This window comes from Periophthalmus magnuspinnatus, chromosome 14, assembly GCF_009829125.3.
Source record: "Periophthalmus magnuspinnatus isolate fPerMag1 chromosome 14, fPerMag1.2.pri, whole genome shotgun sequence".
Lineage (NCBI taxonomy): Eukaryota > Metazoa > Chordata > Actinopteri > Gobiiformes > Gobiidae > Periophthalmus > Periophthalmus magnuspinnatus.
In genome coordinates this window covers 26,877,187-26,893,267 of record NC_047139.1, presented here as the reverse complement: position 1 = coordinate 26,893,267, position 16,081 = coordinate 26,877,187, and the positions used below count along the sequence as shown (strand labels likewise).

The 16,081-nt window shown below is 39.3% G+C and overlaps 1 protein-coding gene across 20 annotated transcripts; it reads left to right on the top strand.

Annotated features, from left to right (window-relative positions):
• Window positions 1–705: 705 nt before the first annotated feature.
• Window positions 706–15,575, top strand: aifm1 (apoptosis inducing factor mitochondrion associated 1). 20 transcript variants are annotated; one of them, XM_055226564.1, is made up of 24 exons: window positions 706–969; window positions 2,497–2,630; window positions 3,080–3,179; window positions 3,291–3,377; window positions 4,077–4,133; window positions 4,680–4,745; window positions 5,355–5,420; window positions 5,847–5,909; window positions 6,016–6,072; window positions 7,851–7,907; window positions 8,085–8,144; window positions 8,486–8,595; window positions 8,680–8,810; window positions 8,995–9,085; window positions 9,173–9,257; window positions 9,326–9,402; window positions 9,767–9,875; window positions 9,961–10,068; window positions 10,147–10,235; window positions 10,313–10,453; window positions 10,655–10,797; window positions 14,245–14,369; window positions 14,459–14,646; window positions 15,230–15,575. In XM_055226564.1, the coding sequence occupies exons 1-24, from the start codon at window positions 885–887 to the stop codon at window positions 15,299–15,301; spliced, it is 2,301 nt and encodes a 766-aa protein (XP_055082539.1). In that variant the 5' UTR covers window positions 706–884; the 3' UTR covers window positions 15,302–15,575. The 20 variants fall into 20 exon arrangements, with proteins under 20 accessions (XP_055082539.1, XP_055082553.1, XP_033834950.1 ...); XM_055226565.1 differs by having other exon boundaries at window positions 727–969; window positions 5,850–5,909; XM_055226570.1 differs by lacking the exon at window positions 4,680–4,745 and having other exon boundaries at window positions 727–969.
• The last annotated feature ends 506 nt before the right edge of the window (window positions 15,576–16,081 follow it).

The window sequence follows — 16,081 nt, the reverse complement described above, 5'->3', positions numbered from 1 at the left end:
CTTACTGTTGTCTTTTTTGGCCGCATTCCATTGTCCATGATATTAAGGAACAAACAGCAGATATTTCTTGACAGGATAAGAAAAATCTTAGATTAGCTCTTAACTGCATCAGTCTGCTGTAAATAACTTACCCTGCTTTCACTAAAGGGTGCTATGTCTGACCTAGATTTGTTATTACAATACATGTAGAATCACAACGACAGACGCATTTTAGTGTGATTTGAATGTATATTAGAGGCGCTTTGAGCCTTATGTGTTTTTTTATGGAAGGGGATTAAAAAAAGATTAATTAGGCCATTACTATTAATACTATTAATTGTTCAAGACTACTTAGGCGACATTAAAATCTATAGAATTACTTGTGGCAATAGCATTAACACTTGGTCTTTTTATTTATGTTTTTAATTGAGTATCTTTTCACCTCAGTCGTGTGACCACTATGGGGCAGCAGAGTATTTTGAGTGCATTGATGCTGCAGATTTGCTAAAACGGGAAGCATCAGAGATCCTTTTGAGAGCAAGAAACTCAACTCAGGACCAAATACTGTAACAAAATAAACCAATTTACATAGGCATAAATGATTTTAATAGATTCCATTAAAACTAATTCTTAACTAAATGCTTGTATAGATAATACAAGAATTAGTTGTAGGCCGCACGCCGTTGTTTCAGTTTGATGACATTGACCCATCTTTTCCTGAAAACAGTCTTTGTTATTACCCATGTCTCCTCTGAAATGTATGACCTGCTCTGGCCTTGCCGTGCAGCGTGTGGCTAGTGCTCAGTTTGCACTCTGGGGATCATTTTAAAGGGGACCAAGTCTGTTTTTTCCGTCCGATAAATTCACTACTTCACCGGGTTTGATACAGCTCCAGTGCAGGCACAATGTTGAAATGTAGAGCTGTCTGGAGGAAGCTAGCACCTCTCGCTAGATCCGCATCTACACAGTGCCGGCATAATGTGAAAACAGGTAAAGTGTCCAACTAAACCAAGTGTGTTCGCTGGCACTCATCCCACCAGTTATTTATTGCCTAAGCTATGAAAGTGTGCAATGTTTCACGGTACCAAATGGTCCCAATATGCTTCCCAAAAATGCTGTGACCTCTACATCGGTTCCTTTTGGCTAACCTGTATTGGTTAAAGGAAAAGTAATGTCGGTAAAGAAGTCATGGGTAGATACTTTGTATAATCAGTTGAGTATTGTCAGAGCTGCGTAATGTTGTGTAAATGCAAACTGTCTTTAATAATGAAGATTTTGAAGTGGAAAACTGTTTTGGAAATATGCATGGCTTTTGGAAGTTTTTGGCCAACACAATTATGTTAAAGGTCATCACAAAAAGCAGCATGTGTTTAAATAACTTTATTGTAATATACTGCCCGAGACAGTCGCTTTATTATTCATCAGCAACATTTTGGCTGGATATTGATTGGCAGGTTCATACTATTGATTATTTTAAGAACAGCATGCCTTGAGTTTCCAAAAATTGACACAAAGGTAGATGGTAAAGTAGCCTAAGTGGCAGCTTTTGAAGAGAACATTACTGTAGGAACATGTTTAAATTAGGTCTTTAAAGGTGCAGTATGTGACATTCTGGAGGTGGCATGATTTCATTGAAATAGAAAGTGTTCTGAGTTTTATGTCTAATTTGTGGGAAAATATGGCCAAAGTATCAACATGGAAACAAAGAGGACCATCTTCCAGGCTAACTAACTGTCAGGTTTGTGGAGGTGTAAGCTGCTCACAGTAAGGATGCATGTTTTCACTGCAATAAAAATATCCAAATTGAAAAATGAAACATTCTTTTATTTTAGTCTATTTTTGGCCAAAAAAAATTAAAACATTTACATACTGTGATTTTTAAATTTTGTCTTTTTTAATTTTTCCACCTTTTTTTTATATAACAAGAATAAATCCAGGCACAGTGGAGCACCAGCTGCTGTTGCCTTTGAAGTGTTTATTGTTTACTGTAGTTCCCCATTTGTGCTGACAGACTGTTGCTACTTAGATTAAGTGAGTGTGTTATCTGAAGATTTGGTATTTTTTGGTATTTATATGTAAAAAAGGCAGATTAAACTCATGGGTCTCAAGTTTAATCTGTCTTTACATGTATACATCGTTTCCTAGTACATTTTTATGCATAAATAGTAGTTTTTTCATGAACTCCCGTGCAGGTGTAGCTTTGTGAGTGTAGTTTGAGTCGATAGGTAGAGATACATAATGGTTTTGAGAGCTTTTGCTACACCTTCTTTTTACTCAACTAATCGATCAGCAGGTAATGTCTTTAGTCAACCACAGCCCTACTATTCTTCCTGGCGTCCGTTACAATAGACCATTAAAAGACATACATTTACTTTAACACCAATATGTACCAAACCTGGCAAATTTTTAAAGATATAAACATATTTGGGACAGGGTAGATGGGAGACCACTGGGAATACCAGATGCTATAAAAAATATATTGGTTATTATTATATTAATAGTGTGCCTTTTTTGCAGCATTGAACAATGGCAGAAGACAGGCTTTTGTACCTGCGACACACATGTCCACAGGGCCAGCAGGAGGTGGAGGCAGTGAAAATACTCTGTATGTGGTGCTGGTTGGAGCAGCCTGTCTAGGAGGTGGTGCCTACGTGAGTAACCTCTTCATTACATCAAGTTTTAAGAAGGAACATGAGATGCAGAGGATAGGTTGGGTTCATATTTTAGAATTTGATGTCATACTTTCAGATGGAGGGCTTTCTAACACTGGGGGATTCACTGTTTTTGAAAGAAATATCCAAAGTTCTGATACACAAATATTGAACCCTATTGGATAATAGCACCCACTCGTGAAAAAAATATTCTACCTTTATTATTTTATGCTGATAGAGAAGATGTTTAATTTTGTCCCAGTTTTTGTTTTATGTGGACCCTGTGTATTCCGATATAACCAAGTCAAAACATCCAATCTCACAGATTGCAAATGGCATTCTTCTGACCTGTACTCCAGCTCAATTTTAAACTATAGGCAGGTTATGTAACATGAACACAACCTATTGAGTGGTGTTCGTAAATTTGTTATTTGGTATTCTACCCGCAGGCCTACATGACAGTAAGAGGTGACAGTAAAAGGTACGAAGAACGTATTTCAGAACTTGCATCCAGATCAGCAAAAGAAGCCCCGGAATCACAACCTCCAGGTAAACAAAAGATTTTATCAAGAAACAGATGATGGACTGGGAAAAACAAATTTTCCCATATTTTTTCCACTCTCTCTATACTCTCTGAAACAAGTACCTTATTTTCCTTAGTTGCCCCAGAGCCAGAGGAAGCTGCCCCCACGAGTGAGGAGTCCGCTCCTGTTGCTGAACTTTCTGGTGAAACAGAGTCAGCCTCAGGTACTCTGCTTTCCTATAAATACATGTGCCTCTTGTTAAACTGTCAGTGTGAGTAAGAAATTTGAAGAATTTAAACTAAACTAAAACGTATAAGATTGAAGAAGATACTGTACATTAAATTATCTGTTCTGATGGAATGAGGAATGTTGACATCTGCTGGTCAAATGAGGTTAGTGCACAGATGAGATTTTAGCTCCTTGTTTGGTGTCTTACATTCTACATATTTCATAAAATTCCATAAAATTCCATGGCGCTTTATACAAGAGGCACCTTTTATTCTTTGATGTGTTTGTTCTATGGGGTATATTGTGTCATTTTGTGCATGTTGTGTTTGTTTTCATCATTATTATATATCATCATTTCTAAAAAAAAAAAAAAAAAAAAAAAAAATAAATGTCTGCATAATCTCTCAGTTGTCCAGGTAGAGTCCATAGCAAAAGATTAATTTGTAAAAAAAAAAACAAAAAAAAATATATATATATGTATTTTAGTAAATTTTTTGAATATCTTTAGAAATAAAACAATTGCAGTCTGCAATTGTTTGAAGTGGATTCATCCAAGGTTGTTACTCACATTTTTGCCTCCTGCTGTGCTTGTTTTAAACTAATCCAGTGTCGACAATGGGCTTATGCTTGCACAGGGATATGGTGCACTAACATTCACATGCAGCGTTAACCCTGAGTGTGAACCCCTTAACAGCAGAAGAGCCTGTGACAGAGGTCCCCGCAGAACCAGCTGCTCCTGTTGTAGAGGAGGGTAAGAACAAAAATGATGCTGAAGATGTGTGAAATGTGAAAAATGAATTTTCATAAAAAATGTACCAGATACATTTATCCATTTTATACTCTCTTGAGATTTTGGTGCTGATACACTGTTGTTGAGTATCTGCCAATATGCTATCACTGCTGAGAAATAACAATTGGGTACAATAATGCTCAGAAATATTCTTTTGAATCAGTAATGCTGTAACAGCATGAGCTTAAGTGATAACAGTATGAGATGGTCAGGGTCAACAGTGGCCTTTTAATACATACATTAATTGCTCTAATCCTTAACTGATAGTCTGCACAGATACCTGATCCAGGTACCCAATAACAATCAGTGCACTATTGCAAAATTATATTGCACATCTCTAGCAATAGAATACTATTATTTCTACAGTGCTCCACCACTAAAGCTATAAAGTCGACTGACTCCCAATTGTAACCCTCTCTAGTGTCTTGTTACATTTTTGATCTTCCATCATTGCATCTTTTATTTAACACATTTAAAGTTAAAGTACATGTTGCACTGTGATAACAGAGCTACCTGCTCCCTCTGAGCTGGAGGCCACACACTCAGAGCCTCCTCCGGCTCCTCTGGAAAGTGGTAAGCTCCCAGCCTGACCTGTGCATGATTCACTGCTTCACTTTGATAACACTTAAACACATTCAAATATTTGTTGTTAATAGTTTATTTAATTTAATGGTAATAGAATATTGCACCAAATTACTAACAATGACCATTTGCATGACTGAGGTAATTTATGGCGGTGTCTTTTTTTCAAATGTCATTAGTATATGAGTAGAACATTGGAACACATGCATGGATTCCTAGGATTTTGTCAACTTTCTATTGTTCATTATCTAGTTTCATTTTTTTTTAGAGATACCATCAGTAAGTTCATTTAATTTTTGTTACCAATAGAGGGCAGATGTGAAACATTTGTCCAGGTTCACCTCAGCCCTCTAGTCTTCTTCTGCCAGGCCAAAGCTCACACATTATCAAACAGAAGTAATGTAGAGAGCATTTAATTATGGATGGTTGTTGCAAGTAATCTTGAGATTAAATTTGAGGTTTGTCTTCTTAAATACTGTTATGTAACACTTTCCTGGTCTACTGAGCATTATGTGTGTACTTCAATCAAACATGTTATGCACACTGGGTTGTTACCCAATTAATCATCAATACAATATGGTCTGTGGATTTTCTCAATAGCAGAAGAACCAGTCACAGAGACCCCTCCAGAGGCAGCAGAACAAGCTGCTCCTGTTTTAGCGGAGGGTAAGAAAGAGGAGATGCCTAAATGTTTGTAATTTTATTTTATTTTTTTTTACTTTTTTCAATGTGGGATGAGCAATTTAGTAGTGTAATTTCTTAGTTTATTTATTCATTATATTTTTTCCCAGAAACATAGGCTTCAGCTGTCACATCTCTCACTGTTTTGACCTAATGTTCAGTTAAGTTTGTTGTTAAAAGGTATACATGTCATAGAAAGCTGACCTTTGCTACTCTGGGTTCAAAGTCTAACTTAAATTTTTACAAAAGTTCTGTTGTAAATATTTTATTTTATTGTTAACTATGATGCATGACATAACAGCAGCAGTTCTACAGACCCCTATGTGTCTCCTTCACATTTATAGTGGGTTTACCATTAAATAATACATTTCTAAGGCATGTTTCATATTGGACTGTGGACTTTCTCCATAGCAGAACCTGTTGCAGAGGTCCCCCCAGAGGCAGTAGAAGAGGCTCCTCCTGTAGTAGAGGAGGGTAAGGGGAGACTATATGCATAAAGTGAATACAATTAACTATCATGTGAGCATTGTGTAAGATGTTGTTTTTTCATAATTGTTTTAACACGTGGTTGAATTATCAGCTCCCCCTGAGCCACAAGCTGAAGTTTTAGAGGCTCTTCCAGCTGTTGTAGAGAGTGGTAAGGAGCTGTGTGTAACAATCTCCTAAAGACAATAATTCTTGCATTCACTAGTTGATTGGTTGATTCACTAGTTTTATATACCATAACAGTTGAACAGTGTGAGTGTTGTATTGCATGTGTGTATTTTCTCCTGAGACAGTTTCACTCATATGAACAAAAGTATGTTGTATTTTTTTTGTTTTTCTTTTAACTGCCATGTTTCACAAAGCAGGTTTAGGCCAAACTCAGACTTTGTTAACCTGGAAAAGAGGTCACCTCAGAGTTTTGTTTCACAGAGAGGGTTAACCTAAACCCTGAATCAGTCACCATGGAAACTCACTCTGTAAACCTAACCTGGTTAGGGTTAGAGGAATAAAACCTGCTCTGGGGTTTTATTCCTCTAACCCTGAGTTTAACCAGTCCGGTCCTGAAGGAGAGCTCTGATTGGACGCAAATGCACCAGACCAATAATGATTTGACCTGTATTAATTTATACTTTTCACTTATTTTCCTCAAATTACTTAGAAGCATGACTTATCAACTTATGCAAAGGCAAGGGAAGTTGATTTATATAACACAATTTGTACAAAAAGTAACTTAAAATTACAATACAAACAAATCAACCACAAATAAACATAAAATTAACATTAAAGGGGAACAGTGCAGAATAAAAACCTTTCAGTCATATGCACAGCTAAACAGAACTGTATTTACATCTAGGATCAAAATTGTCCTCACATCTTCAGGAAGACTGTTCTAGGTTTTAGCTGTATAAAACTGAAACGCTGATTTTCCATATTTAGTCCTGACTCTGGGCACCAGCAGGAGGCCAGTCCCTGAAGTCCTCAGAGTGTAACATGGTTCATGTGGCTCTAACATGTGGGAGATGTTCTTTGGTGCTGGTCCATAGAGAGACTTGTTCAAAGCAGAGCTGCTTTAAAGTCTATTCTCTGCACTGGCTCCTGTAGCTCAGAGACCTGAGCACTCAATTAAAACTACATCTTTGAAAGGCAAAAAATGTAATTAGCTAATTTAATTTAAAATCTGAAATTAAATATTAAAATGGTCATTTTACACTTTTTTTTGAAACAATTAAATGTTTTTTTTTTATCTAAGTAGGCTGCAGCAATTATGTAGGTCTTTTGAGTAATATTATTTGAATCTTCATACTTAAATAGGATGAACAGATTAAACAATGTGCTCCTCCACATTTGTTTTATATTAATTCTGACCCCTCTAAGATGGAAAACTCTGGTTTATTGTTGCCATGGTGAATCCTCTTTTCTAGGATACATAAACGTCTTGTGCCCTCTGGTTACCTCAAGGTTTACTATCTCTGAGATTTCCAACTCTGCTCCAAACCTGTTAGTGAAACAGAAAACTCTTGAGTTGTCTGTCTCAGGCGACATTAACCCTGAGTTAACTCTTCAACCCAGAGTTAATTGAACTTCCTTTGTGAAACGGCAATTATTTAACAGTTTAACTTTTTTGCTTGCAAAAATTTGATGCTAGGTCAATAGTGCTTGGACTCTGGTGTACACTCCTACATACTGTTTACCTGATTCCATCCTATTCACACTTTCCCTTCTTACATTTGTGTTTTTCTAACCCAAATAAACAATCATATTTTACCTTTCATAATGTTTCTTTATAGGCACTTGGTTTTGTCATGGAATCGGGCAACTTGGGCTCTTATCTTTTCTGCATGTCTCACTCATCTGTAAATGTGGACATTCTGGTCTAACTGATCATTCTAACAAGTGCGCGCAGTTAATCCAGAGTGTGGTTTGTTTCAGCTGCTGAAGAGCCTGTGACCGAAGCCCCTCCCGCTGCTGAACCTGAAACAGTTCAAGGCGAGACCCTTAAAATCAGGAGCCGTGAATGAGATTTGGTGTCAGCTTTTGCTTAACTAAATATAGTCCCTGCTAATGTCACTTTTCATTAGATTGGACCTTTCTATTTAGAAGTAATAAGTGGCGTTAACATTGTTACAAGTGCATTTATTCTGACTGCCTGTGTTTTACCAACAGAGGCCCCAACTGAACCTGCAGTCACGAGCCTCCCTGAGTCTGCACCTGCACCAGAGCCCGGTAAGACCTGTATTGAGTGCGTAATATCTATTTTATTTTATTGCTGCCTAGTGCCTACTCCTACAAAATTATTGACAATTTGCAAAGGCTTAAAATGTAACTTTTATAGGGATAGTTATAGAAATTATGTAAAGTAACATGATATTCTCCAGTATTATTTAATATTATGTCTATTTTTATTTAATTTGTTTCAAAATTATGATTTGGTGAAAGTATGTTTAAAAAGTGTTAGAGATTATTGGGTGAATTGTATCTGAGCCTTTATCATTTCTCTTCTTGTATCATGTATTGAATGTAAAATGTTAGAGTTTCTTAATTTTGTATGTTTAACTCTCGTTTAGTATCAGCCCCGCTCACACTCCCCTCACATGCCCCCTACCTTCTTATCGGTGGTGGTACCGCCTCTTTTGCTGCTGCCCGCTCAATTCGCGCCAGAGATCCAGGTGCAAAGGTAATTTTTGGCTTTTTTGATAATGCACTTCTTTCATTGGTCGTAATATCAGTCATTGTATTTGATATAATGCATTTCTTGAAGGTACTGATTGTGACTGATGAGCCCAACCTCCCGTACATGAGACCACCTTTATCCAAAGAGCTGTGGTTTTCGGATGACCCCAGTGTGACAGAAACGCTGCGCTTCAAACAGTGGAATGGAAAAGAGAGAAGGTAACTTTGTGTTTCTTAATTTCTATTTGTCCTCAATTCTAGGTTTTCTTCTTAAACATTTTTGCTATAGATTAGTGAGCTACATTTTAGAATATAAAGTATTTGTAGTAAGGAGGACAGTGGCTGATTAATATATTTATGTGACTACACTAGCATTTACTAACATTGCCTAATTGTTTTCCAGCATCTACTTCCAGCCGTCTTCATTTTATGTCAAGCCTGAAGAGCTGACCAGTGCAGAAAATGGAGGAGTCGCTGTGCTTACAGGGAAAAAGGTACATACATGCATTCATTCATAAAAAGACAATAAATGAAATGTAACTTTTTTTCTTTTTTTTTCAACTTAACATTTTTCTTTATAGGTTATCCAAATGGACGTGAGAGGAAACAAAGTAAAACTTGATGACGATACTGAAATCTCATATGACAAATGCTTGATTGGCACAGGTAAGTTTCCTATATATTTGCAAATGTTAGTTTTCTAAAATTCAAAATATAATGTTATGTGTGTCTAGGTGGTGTACCAAGAAATCTGCAGGTCATTGAAAAAGCAGGAGATGAGGTGATGAACAGGACAACTCTATTCCGCAAGGTTGGTAAATGGCCACAAGAGGGCAGTAGTTTTATTACAGAAAAACATCAATCTATTCATTAACATAGTGTATGAATTCAGGTTGCCTAAAATAGATGCCTAGATACCAATAAATAGTAAAAATCAGTATTAAGAATAGATACTATCAATACTGGGGAAAAACACATCAATTTAATTAAATTGGACATTTCCTGAATAGTTTTAGAATTATCTTGACTTAAACCAGTATTAGTAAGACCACATGGTATTTAATCAGAAACTGCGGTTAATTTGTGCTGAAATTCATATTAAATTGTCTTAGAAAAGTGTTATTATTATCATTGTGTGTTTGAAATTGGTATCAAGTAAAATTCTATTCTTCCAGATTGAGGATTTTAAATCTTTGGACAATGTCTCCAGAAACGTCAAATCTATTACAATAATTGGTGGAGGCTTCTTGGGCAGTGAACTGGCCTGTGCCCTAGGTCGACGATGTGAGTAGGCTTTAATTAAGAACAATGTGTTGTAGCCACGTTTGTAAAATGAAGTATTATTTTTGTGTTTGTGTGTCTTATTTAGCATCAGAGACTGGCCTTGAGGTCATCCAGATGTTCCCAGAGAAAGGCAACATGGGAAAAGTGCTGCCGGAGTATCTGAGCAACTGGACCACTGAGAAAGTCAAGAAAGGTTACTGTGTGATTACTGCTAGTGTTCGTATGACCTATTTTCAAGTCAGCTTTATGTGAGTTTGACCTATATTTTCAGAGGGTGTAAGAATAGTCCCAGAGGCTTTGGTCAAATCTGTGGCTTTTAAAGAAGATAAATTAGAAATCCTGTTGAAGGATGGACGTCAGGTATGCCTACACTAATACTTTATACTCAATGTAATTCAGTGAAATGTGTTATTCATTGATAGAATACACTATTGCAGGTGAAGACGGATCACATAGTTGCAGCTGTTGGACTGGAGCCCAATGTTGACCTTGCCAAGTCAGCCGGTCTGGAGGTGGACTCTGACTTTGGGGGATATAGGGTCAATGCAGAACTGCAGGCTAGATCAAATATTTGGGTGGTAAGTTATTGATCGTTTTATAAAATATTTCCTAACCATGACGTATCTGTGTCGGTAAGTATAAAGTAAACAAGTTCCAAATAGATTTTACTCTTAATGTTGACTCATCAATTGTTCTTCAAAAGTTGTTACATGACAGTGTCTTTGAAAAGTCTTTTGAAAATACATTATAAATAAAATAAAAATATAATTTGTGTCAAGGCTGGAGACGCTGCGTGCTTCTATGACATTCGACTGGGCCGCAGGCGGGTGGAGCACCATGACCACGCGGTTGTGAGTGGACGTCTGGCCGGAGAGAACATGACCGGGGCGAACAAACCCTACTGGCATCAGTCTATGTTCTGGTCAGTACTGAAGCTGCTCCCTCAAAGCACAAACTGAGCTAGTGCACTGTAATATGTGAATGTGCCAAAGATTGTGCATATGACTTATATATATAGTTTGGTTGGTTAGTAAATCTTTATCATTCTCCATCAGTTGAGTGGCTGTGTATGAAAAAGTTGAAGAAAAAAACGCAGAGACAATTTATAAGGAAGAAAGGAATATTTCTCATTATATGTCAGTTTAGCAAAGTCTTGTAATTTTATTTGTTTATTCATAAATATTGTGCAATTTAGTCAAGATCCTTGATAAAATTGATTGCTAGGTAACTGGTATTAGCTCCTCCCATGTGATCGCGCTCCTCACCCTATCTCTAAGGGAGCGCCCAGCCACCCTGCAGAGGAAACTCATTTTGACCGCTTGTATCCGCGATCTTGTCCTTTCTGTCATTACTCAAAGTTCATGACCATAAGTGAGGGTAGGAAGGTAGATTGACCAGTAAATCAAGAGCTTTGCCTTTTGCCTCAGCCCTTTGCCTCAGCCCTTTACTACAACAGTCTGATGCAGCGACCGCATTACTGCAGAAACTGCACCAATCTGCCTGTTAATCTCAGGTTCCATCCTTCCTTCACTCTTGAACAAGACCCCGAGATAGTTGAACTCCTCCTTAAGGCAGAGACTCACCACCCACCCTGAAAGGGCAAGCCACCTTTTTCCGGTTGAGAACCATGGCCTTGGATTTGGAAGAGCATGACTCTACAACCGAGAGTGAAGCCACTAGGATGAAACTGCCCCAGTGCCTGCTGCATGTCCTGACATGATGAAGCCATCAGGACATCATCATCTGCAAACCTTGAACCAGACCCGCTGTGGCCCCTGGCTACGCCTAGAAATTCTGTCCATGAAAACGATAAGCAGAACTGGTGGGGCAGCCGTGGCAGAGTCCAACATGCACTGGAAACAGGTCTGACTTACCGCTGGCAATGCGAACATAGCTCCTGCACCGATCACACAGGGAGCGGACAGCCCTTAGCAAAGGGCCCTGGATCCCATACTCCAGGAGCTCCCCGCAACGGACAACACATTGGCGAATGTCTTGTCCAGATCCACAAAGCACACGTGGACTGGTTGGGCAAACTCTCATAATGGATCTTGCCAACCACCTCAGTGACTTCAGCCAGCGCAATGAACGAGTTCACCTCAAAGTCCTCAGTCTCTGCTTTCTCAGAGGAGGACAAATTATTCCTTCCATCGCTCGACATCATCCCCAGAACATGTGTCGCAACCTCTTTGAGGCCAAATGAAAGTCCTCCTCCGTGGCCTCCCCAAGGCCTCTGCAACTGTGCTCCTTCTTCAGCCTGGTGTTATCCATTACTTCTGGTGTCCACCACCGGGTTTGGGGGTTGCGGCCACAACAAGCACTAGACCACAGCTACGAGCGGCCAGAACAACAATAGAGGTGGAGCACATGGCCCACTCGGAATCCATGTCCCCAGCCTCCCCCGGGATCTGGGAGAAGCTCTTCGGGAGGTGCAAGTTGAAGACCCCCGTTGATCGAGAGCTCCACCAGACGTTCCTAACAGACCTTCACAGTACGTTTGGGTGTGCCGGGTCTATCAGACTTCCTCCTCCACCAGCGGATCCAACTCACCACCAGTTGGTGATCGGTTGACAGCTCTGCCCCTCTCTTCACCCAAGACACGCGGCTGGAGGTCAGGTAAAACAACAACAAAGTCGAACATCGACCTCCAACCTAGGGTGTCCTGGTGCCACATGCACTGGTGGACATCCTTGTGCTCAAACATGGTGTTTGTTATGGAAAAACTGTGACTAACACAAAAGTCCAATAACAGAACATCACTCGGGTTCAGACCACGGAGGCCATTCTTCCCGATCACACCTCTCCAGGTGTCACTGTGAAGTCCCCCAGTACAACAGAGTTACCTGGTCAGTGCACTGTCTAGTACCCCACCCAGGGACTCCAAGGAGGCCGGGTACTCTGCACTTTGGCCCAAACAGTGAGAGACCTGTTCCCAACCTGGAGGCACAGGGACGCGACCATCTCGTTCACCGGGGTGAACCCCAACACGTGGCAGCAGAGCTGTGGGGCAATAAGGAAGCCCACACCAGCTCGCTGCCTCCTCCCACAGGCAACGCCACAGAAATGGAGAATCCAACCATTTTCAAGGAGTTGGGTTCCAAAGTCCAAGCTGTGTGTGGAGGTGAGGCTGACTATATCTAGTTGCTAACGCTCAAACTCCCGCACAAGCTCAGGCTCCTTCACCCTCAGTAACCTGACATTCCAGTCTACGTGTCCGAGAGCTGGTCGTTGAGGCCCCTACCTTCTACTACTGCCCAGATGTCTCCACGCCGGCCCCTCACGGATCTTCTATGGGAGGATGGCCCCATGTCCCTCCTTCGGGCTGTTCCCCTGCCAGGCCCTGTGGGGAAAGGCACGGCCAGCAAGTGTCAAGCACTCACCCCGGAGCCAGGCCTGGCCCAGTACTGAACTGGTTTGTGTCCTCATCATGAAGTGCTTCTGAACCGCTCGTAGTTTGACCTGTCCCCCAGGACCTGTTTGCCATAGATGACCCTACCAGGGGCATGAAGCCCCCGACATAGCTCCAGGTGGCGTTAAGGTGCCGGCTCAAGATGGGGATAAACTTTACCAAATTTAAAAAAACTAGGCAAGATCTTTAATAAATTTTTAAATATAGTTATGTTAACCATGCTTAGTGAAATTAGTAGTCAAACCTGTCATGCATTTAAAATTTTACACCGACTTTACACCATTAACAATTGATGCCTGTTGTGACCCCCTAACTGTTCTGTATTAAAATTTAAAGTGCTTTCACAAAGCCATTACTGGGGATTATGACCCAGCAGCACAGGTTGAGTTTAGTTGAGTGTCAGCTGCATTTTTATGCCAATTATAATGGCATTTAACAGCTGGTGAAAGGCAACACCTAGCTGACATGAGGGGCACTGAAGTCATCACAACATCAGGGTCAAAACTACTGCAACCTTTTACAGACATACTAGTATTTTCCCAAAGGCTTTCTAATTATTAACTTACAAACCAAAACATGACATGTCATTTTAGTTAAAACATGCCAACTGCATATTTAGTAGAAAAATATCTATGAGGTGATCTCTGCAGAACTTGCTGTGACATTTGAGTAGCCTGCAAGGCTGTAGGTGCTGGTTCACAACTCAATTTTTTACAAGTGCCCTCTGTGCCGTATTTGTTCGAAGCTATTTTCACAGTACAACATTGAAAACTTTGCTTCCAGCTCACTACCAAAAAGGGTTAAACCAACCTGGGATTATGTCCAAGCCAATTAAGCCAATTTTAAATGAATTGGATGTGTATATATTTTGGGAACATTTTAAGTCATATTTCTCTATGTCCTGTTCCTATTCCTTATAATACACATACAGTGGTTTCATTTGATGCATATGTGTTACAGGAGCGACCTCGGCCCAGATGTTGGCTATGAAGCCATTGGGATTGTTGACAGCAGTTTACCAACAGTGGGAGTATTTGCCAAAGCAACCTCAAAGGACACACCTAAAGCAGCTACAGAGCAGTCGGGTATGGCATTATTTTTAATTGTTTTGCCTTGGTGTTGCCACTTTTCATAATTTCTACGAAAGCGTAAAATTGCGTTGTCAATTTTTCAGGAACTGGGATCCGCTCTGAAAGTGAAACTGAGGCAACAGCCGTCACTCCTGTAGCCTCGTCCACACCAGCTCCTGTCATGGAGCACAAGGACGAATATGGCAAAGGAGTCATCTTCTATCTGAGGGACAAAGTGGTGGTGGGGATCATTCTGTGGAATGTCTTCAATCGGATGCCCATCGCCCGAAAGGTGTTTATTTATTTATTTATTTTTACTGTTTACTCTCTTCTTCTCTTTCTTGTTTTTCTAAGTACTATTTGGTTGAGTGGGATTGTACTTGTGGTAAATATTTATCATAGTTTTACATCAGTAAAGTGTCTGTCTGTGGGGAAAAAAGTCTAAAAGAAAAGTTAAACAGCACAGGACGTAGCGAAGTTATAAAACAGAATACCTCTATCTATGTCAGCAACACCAAAAATGCCATCCAAATTGAAGGGGCAATTTGCACACAAGGAAGGCATTTTTGCAGGAGTTTAAACCCTCATTTAACAAAATAAAACGGTTGCCATTTATTTTTATTCGTCTAATCATAACAATTGTGCAACCAGAAAGTAAAATGATAAAATTCACCAAAATGGAAAAACTAAAAAAAAGTAGGCAACATTTTTAGTAAAATATTAAATGTAATGATTTTAAATATGTTTTAGTGAAATGGTCTAGCTGTATGTCTCATTTTCAAGAGGGGCCTGTTGCGTTGTACTTCCATATAACCATATAATGGATTCTGAATAACCATTATAATGAAGCTAATGGGATTTACCTGTTTTTGCAGATAATCAAGGATGGAGAGGAACATGCAGATCTGAACGAAGTGGCCAAGCTATTCAACATTCATGAGGATTAAGTAAACCACTTACTGTAAAGGCTGATCAACATTTAAGAATCATTGTAAATTATTTCATGTCGCTAAAGTATTTTCATATTTGAAATTTCTATTTGCTGCACCATTATACGTTTAATTTTTCCAATGTTTCATCTCATTGTATCCGCCTTAGGTTTTGCTTTTTATTATGGTGTGATTGTGTCCACTGAATAAATATGTTCAGCATGAATTTTTTTCTGTGAGCCAAGCAGCTTGTCATGTACAATTCTGCAATAAAGTGTATTTTTAAATTTAAGTGTTTAATCATTCAAAGGGTACATGTCTTCATAATTGTACATTTTACTTTGCAATGTCAATTAAGAAAACAATGTTGTCTAATGTCCCAACATTAACCACAACTTGGCCTACTTCTGCTCTACAGAAAAGCTCAAGCAAGCAGAAACCTTAGCCTACACTGAGCCTCATGTTATTAGTGGTGTTCATAGTTTGTATATTCACACATTACTGATCTTATTTGACAGAGTGGTCTCCAACAGGGTCTCACAAGTGTGGGGCCAAGCACGTGCTGCCATAACCTCCCTTCTCTGTGTGTGACATTAATTTTACATGAGTAAATGGCTGCACTGCCGCCTCCCTCTGCCAACTTTTGCATGGAAGAATAAACAGGCTTTCTCCGTTTCTATCATAATTTATCTGGCAGTCTGAGGATGGAATAATTAGACCAGAAAGACTGGACAACAACACACAAAACACTGCAAGAGGACATAAAATTATTCTTTACTTTGCCTGAGACTAATAAAT